At 39.2% G+C, this 7,174-nt stretch overlaps 1 protein-coding gene across 1 annotated transcript in view; it reads right to left on the bottom strand.

The window, feature by feature from the left end:
* The window catches only part of MGAT4A (mannosyl (alpha-1,3-)-glycoprotein beta-1,4-N-acetylglucosaminyltransferase, isozyme A), a 76,173-nt gene extending 69,778 nt beyond the window's left edge, over positions 1-6,395 (bottom strand). The window contains exon 1 of the mRNA XM_009867102.1: positions 6,090-6,395. Coding sequence (XP_009865404.1) covers positions 6,090-6,183 — 94 coding nt within the window. The 5' untranslated portion in view covers positions 6,184-6,395. The remainder of the gene's footprint in view (positions 1-6,089) is intronic.
* Between the last annotated feature and the right edge of the window lie 779 nt (positions 6,396-7,174).

The following is a 7,174-nucleotide window of genomic DNA, read 5'->3' as shown; positions in this document are numbered from 1 at the left end:
TCCAGCGAGGGCTCCCTCCCACCGCAGTCAGTTCTTCACAAACTGCTCCAGTGTGGGTCACAGTCCTTCAAGAACAGACTGCTCCAGCGTGGGTCCCCCACAGGGCCCAAGTCCTGCCAGCAAACCTGCTCTAGTATGGGCTCCTCTCTGTACAGATCCACAGGTCCTGCCAGGAGCCTGCTCCAGCACAGGCTTCCCACAGGGTCACAGTCCCCTTTGGGCATCCACCTGGTCCTGCATGGGGTCATCCATGGGCTGCAGGTGGACATCTACATCCCTGTCAACCTTTACGGGGTGCAAAGGGACAACCTCTCTCACTATGTTCTTCACAACAAATCAGGAGAACCTCTGCTCCAGGGCCTGGAGCACCTCCTCCCCCTTCTTCTTCACCGACTACGGTGTCTGCAAAGCTTTTTCTCTCACATAGTCTCACTCCTCTCTCTGCTTGCAATTGCACAGTAACTTTTTTCCCACCTTCTTAAATATGTTATCACAGAGATGTTACCACCACCGCTGATGGGCTCGGCCTTGGCCAGCAGCAGGTCGACCTTGTACCCGGTTGGCATTGGCTCTATCACACCTACGGGAAACTTCTAGCAACTTCTCACAGAAGCCACCTCTGCAGCCCTCCCCACTACCGAAACCTGGCTACACAAACCCAGTATGACTTCACACTTCTTTACCTCATTAACACCCCTTTTCTGTTCAATTTCTTTTGTTTTCTGCAATAACATGATGACTCACACTTAGCATGTGATTTACAACAAACTGCCATTCTTCATTAGAATTCTAACACCAAATTTCTTCCCAATTCTGTACAAATATGCTTGATTTTCTTCTGCTTTACTGCACTCTGTGTTTTGTCTGGGGCACTTCCACCTACCTTCAATCTTCCATTCACCTCACTTCCTGACTAGGTCTCCAATTTGCATAAGCTATTTTAAACTTCAATTTCTCTGCCTACCTTTGCTGCTCCTCCTAGCACGGTGCTGTTTGAAATTTAGTAAGAAATTACTCCCTCTCATCACCACCAAAACCAGGATAGACTATTGAGAAGTCCCTCTTGCTGTTAAAAATGTGACTATATATCTATTGTAACTACAACTACTCTAGGAAGACAGTTACTAGCAAGAAGATAAATACACCCTGGCCTACAATCCATTGCAAAGGTTTCTCTGGAGATACATTCATAGATACATCTCTTACAGTAGAACACGAGCAACTGTGTTCAGATGCAACTGTCTTTCCCGGGTTTGCTAAAATCATTCGCATGATAAACCCTGCATGGGAGCAGCAACCAGCTTTTTGGAGGAGACATGCAAGCACAGGAGACTCAGGCTGAAGAAGTAACAACAGAAGCCACACTGAGCACAAGTATTGTCTTTCCCCAGCTCTGAGGACTAGGCCACAATCAAGAGCACTACCTCAGGATGTTGGGTGGTCACAATAAACAGAATCACATGAACTGTTGAGCTAACCCAGCTGGCAAGTTCCAAAAACAAGCAAGGGGACAAAGCAGTACTGCAAAAGCCCCTTTGGTTGTGCTCCTTTCCATCACAGCTTACCAACGTCACTGGTGTCAGAGATGTTCTGCTGCAAAAGGCACAAGATTGATACAAAAGACACTGCAAACCTAAACACTGCCCACCTGAACAGCTGGGATATACACCTCTTCTGCTCAATTCACCTGGGACAGTGTGTTCACTATCTACACAGGACCCTCCGTAACCATTCCAGTTACTCTCAGTAATGTACATTCCTTACTGGCTTTAATGAAATTTAACTCCTATTTTTAATATCAATAAGCAATACGTCAATTTGTCAGTTGTGGAAACCAAGTTTTAAGTGCATTTTAGATAAAGACCAGAGTAACATTCATGTTCTGGGGTTAAAAAGAAAAAAGAATATCCTACTTCCTTTAACTTCAGCTCCTAGAAGATCTCCAACAGAATTTCCAAAGGAAACCAATGCTTCCCTTCCTTTTAAAAGAAAAAAAAACCCTCCTCTTTTCTCCAAACTGGCAAAAATTGTTATATGCACTTTCTACTTTAGCATCCCATACTTTACCTTCCCTTGCCCTGCTTTCACTTCCCAATTTGTAGTACATTTAACTTTTTGGTCTGGTCAATCTTAATTCAGATTAGCAGGAAATCAGCGTATAATTCTGAAAAACAGAACGTGCAGTCAGAAGACTGCAATCAGCATTTAATTTTATAACAGCTTCTTTTTGCATCAAAGCATAAACTAAGGTGGGTTATGGCTGCAAAATACTAACATCCATCTCTCAGATTTCTGATTTAATTTTAAAGAGAATAATTGTAAAACCACTGCCAAGAAAAAAAAAATTAGATATGCATCTCCTGTCCTCCTTGCCCTGCTTCCTCCATGGTTCTGTAGGACTCTTCTCCCTTCAGGACATAACATTCCGGGTTCTTCCTCCAAAATTTTCCACCATTTGCTGAGACCTTTTGTTTTAGTCTCAGTGAAGTTTACTTGTGCTTGTTGTTAAGTTCAGATATTTTTCAGCACTTCTGATTACTGTGGCTGAGAAACAGCATGGTAATTCTAATTTTATGAAAACAGCCAGAGGAGAAAGAAAACAACAGTTATACAACCCAGGCCATTTTCTCTCCAAATGAGAGAAAACAACATGCTTTAAAAAAAAAAACAAACCATAGCTCCAACCATCATTATTAAAGTGCGAGTGAATATTCAGCAAACTAGGAAGCTAGTGAAAGATCATAAAAGTCCTTTTGGAGGTCTTCCCGCATGAATTCAAATCAGTGTACCAAAATAAGCCATTCTCATACAATGAAGCGATCCTACAGTTACAACACCATCCTTGGGTCAACTGCAAAACAGAAGCTTTTTCAACTAACTCTTCATCGTTAAAGAAGAGTGTGTTTTACATGGGGAAAAAAAGACAATATACACTACTAGTTTCAGATTGCTCCAAATCCAACGTAGTTATAGACAATCCTGAAGGGCTAAATTGCATCAGATTCTCACAGTATAGATTCCATACAGGTCCTCACCTCTATCCAGTAACCAGAGGTATTTCAGTCAACCTTCTTCAGTTAACTTTAAAAGCAAAAGCATGTAATTGGCTATTTCATCCAAACTGCAGTATCTGCCCCATGAAAGGTCATTTACATCATCAGACCACTGCGTAACCTAAAGCCATGCCGTTTCTAGCAACAGTACTTCAGACGGAGTATTTCCTTCAACTCCTGACAACTTTTTAGCACATCCTTAAAGTCTGCACAGCACTATTCTGCAGAGACAAGTTTTTGCCTTTCGAACTAGTACCAATATCACTTTGAAGAGGCTAAATCCTATCCTGCATAAATTGGGACTAGATATATTTACTAGAGGAAGACACAATCTACCAAAATACCACATAGCAGAATCATTTCAGTTGGAAAATACCTTTAACCCTGAGTCCAACCATTAATCTAACACTGCCAAGCTCACCACTAGACCATATCCCTAAGCATCTCAACTACACATCTTTTTAAACTCTCATCCCAGTCTTACCACTATTCTACAAACGGTTTTGTATTTTAAGTGACAACTACCTAAAATCTTAGTTCACAGTTTAAAATTAATCACTTGGAGACTGGATTAGGGTGGTAGAAACAATGCACTATGCTTCAGCTTTTAAAATCCAACCTTTGTTTTAGTTATCACCAAGAAGCCAGCAATTTGGGGATTTGCTTTTTTGTTTAAAACTGTAAATAGTATTTTCTTTCGAAGTGTAGATTTACTTTGCTGTCTAAAGGCTGAGAACTACTTACATGAATCTAGTACATGCCATCTATATAAATGTAATAAAAAACAAAATATGATGATCAAAGCATGTGACACCCCGCGGTCTTTCAGTGATTGGGAACAGCAAGCACTACATTTGCTTTTACTTGAGCCACTCAGTAATTTGTAATGAAAATGTTATCAACCATCCCACAAGGCTTATTAAATAAACATAAAATGGTATCAAACTTGAAAAAAAATCTTAATAAATACATATCATCAGTTTCTGAATCTTTTCCATTACTGCAGAAGTGTCTCTGATTGAAAACACAGTACTACATCAGCTCTAATCTGTTTTGATTTTAGACAACCTATGCAAATTAATAAAATGCTAAACATAAGTTAAATAGTAAAATGAAATTTAAATATCAATATTCTATGTATAAATTCCTATTGAAGCAACACTTTAAGAGCAGATTATCTAGACTGTAGTTTCATAACTTGACTTACGATTAACACATTACTGATGTCTTGTTACCCTGTTTTTTATTAAACAAATTGCCATCTTAATGCTTAACAGCAAGATCTGGAAGAAGATAAATGCACAACTTTTATATCAACATTACAAAGGTATTGATTCCAGGCATTCAGATGGAAAAAAAAAGTATATTAAAAAATAGAGCTGTCTGACCAACAAAAGTTTAAATTGTCACCAAGTACTATATATACTAACAAATTTTCGCTAATTACTTTTAATGAAGACTTCTATTTGTGTCACGCTTTGACAAAAGAGAACAAGACTTGTAAATCACATGTCAAATAAGAAAGAAAAATAAGCACGAGAAAGAATTTCATAGACATGTATCTTTGCTAAAGTGAAAGCAAAATTCTTGTGAGGTTCTTCAGCAAGAAATGAATCAGTAACATAAAATCTAACTAGAGAATATGATATTAGCCAAGATGAAGAAAATACTACTTACAGCGCTATTCAAACATCTTTTTCTTGTCAGTCTTTGGCACGTCTACACTTCTGTTGTCCAATTAAAAGTTATTAGCACAACTTTCAGAACCTGACATTTTTCCTGCTCATTACATTCAGAAGGCTAACAACCAACTGCTACAGCAGAGATCACACCACAAAGCATCTGCTTCTCTGACAAGTGCCCAATGTGGGGAGAAAAAAAGAAAAGATTTAAAAAAAAAAATAAATCGATATGCCACAGAACTCTTCTGCTTCTTTTACACTTAAATAAGTACAAGTTGGCTGTGCTACAACAGACAGTATTGCTGGAAAACCTTTGCTGCTTCTTATTGGACCTGAAGCACAACTGAAGATAATACTGTCAGTACAACAGTCAGATCAAACTATACAGCAATCTCATTTAAGGCAAAGTACATGTCGTAAAATCACATCATCTTTGAAGGGCATAGTCTACTATTTTTCAAGAGATCAGATGTTTATAAAGAAAATAAAAAGAAAAAAAACAAATAAACCCACTTTCTTCTTCTAGAAACTATTGCTGAATAAGTTTATCTGCATTACCAAAGGACAAACCCGAAACATCTTATTTCCAGTAAACACTCTTGACCTTCAGAAAACCTGAAATTTTCCAAGGTTCACATGGAGTGCAGTAAGATCAACAAAAAAAAAAAGGTAAGAGTCTATTACACACAATAGTTACTTGATTATTTCGTGAGATTGCTCATGTTATTATAATAGATGCATTTCCCATTACTTGGTCAATTTGCTCATATTACTCTATTTCTTCTATCACTCTCGGACACAAAATATTTTACATTTCATTCAAAGATAGCAAGAAAAGTCTTTCAACAATGTTGACTGGCAGTTTGCCACTACCACCACTGAATCATCAGGGAAGACAGAAAGCAGCACCAAAAATAACATTCTCCAGCCTGGTCCATTGGCCATATGTTACACAGAAAGAAAAAACAATTAAACAACGCAAAACAAAAAAAAAAATGCAAACCGCAACAAAAAAAAAAAACTGCCAGAGACCCAGAGACCATATGTTTTTCCAACAATTATAAAGCAGGAAAAAGACCCTAAAACATAACTAAACAGCCTGGACAAACTCCTTCCTCCAACAGCAGCATTTGGTTTTCTTCAGGTACGTTTTTTTCCTTTTTAATGAGGATCACTCCCAGTTAATTTTCTACTAGCAGGTGCGTATTCCTCACCAATACCTTCTGGAGCAGAGCAAGTCAACAAACAACTTGCAGATGGCTAACACACAACAGCAGTGCACATGCCTGTGCTATTCCTTTTTCTGCCATACAGCCACGGGAAGGTCAGTTTGATTTTGGGACGTTTTACTTACCTTTCCCATTTTGCCATGCAGTATACCAGGACAAACTAAGGAAAGTAGTGATGAAAACTAATATGGTGGCCACAGTTCCATTTCGGAGCCTCATCTCATTTCAGCATCACACTTGTTTATGTCTTGTTAGTGATGAGGATATATCTGTTGGGCTGGCTGCAACGAAGTCAGCTGAAGTCCACCAGCAGCAGCGGGCCAATAGCGACACAAAACGTAGCTCTCACATATCAGAGGTATCACAAATCAATCCATGTCAGACTGTTGTAAGCTTTCTTACAGGTCTCATGAATTAAGCTTCTCTTTAATCTTCCAGTCCTGATTAAAGGAAATAAAATTTTTGCAGATTACACTAAAAATATTTACAGGAGTCCCACAGGTATCTAAATACAGTAAAGAAATACTACTGTATACAGTCACTCACGTGCACCTCCCTCGCACTGCCTCGAGTCTTGGCTCAGAGAACAGAACTTGCTAGATTAATTTTTCCCTTAAGGTTGCTCCAGTCTGGAGGAGCTGTATTTCACATGAATTTGGTCATAAAAGGACAAACATACCCATCACCAACATTACAATTTCATCATAAACTCAAGATCACGTGTCACTGGCAGGTGATGAACTGATACAGGAGTTGTTTTCAAGAAACCAGCTACTCATGGCCCCGCTCCTAAGTACTCCCTTTGACAGCACCCTTGTGAAACCAGGGAGGCCTGATGTTATTGCAGCAGCAGAACCGCCCACAGCAAACTGAGAGATCAAAGCTTTAAACAGCATTTACCATCCTACATCACTCCTCTTTCTCTGCTCAGTCCAAGGGTACTAGATCCATTCGCAACCATTTTTTCCCTGGTTTTGCTGCAGCTAAAGCACAGGCTACAGTCACACATGAAGAGACTGCTCAATCCATATCAGCTGGCAACAACCCAAAAGCCACACAAAACACCATGATATGACCATATCACTCTTCTATCTCCGCCACACAGGCACAAGGACAAAACACAAAAATTACCTACAGTTCCCTTTTATTCAAATGAAGGTTCAATATCCTGAGATGAGAAAATCCTCAACTGGCCAAACAGAGCCAGCAT

This window comes from Apaloderma vittatum, unplaced genomic scaffold, assembly GCF_000703405.1.
Source record: "Apaloderma vittatum isolate BGI_N311 unplaced genomic scaffold, ASM70340v1 scaffold8863, whole genome shotgun sequence".
NCBI lineage: Eukaryota > Metazoa > Chordata > Aves > Trogoniformes > Trogonidae > Apaloderma > Apaloderma vittatum.
The sequence above is the reverse complement of the archived record's forward strand: the minus strand, read 5'-3'. Positions and strand labels throughout refer to the sequence as shown.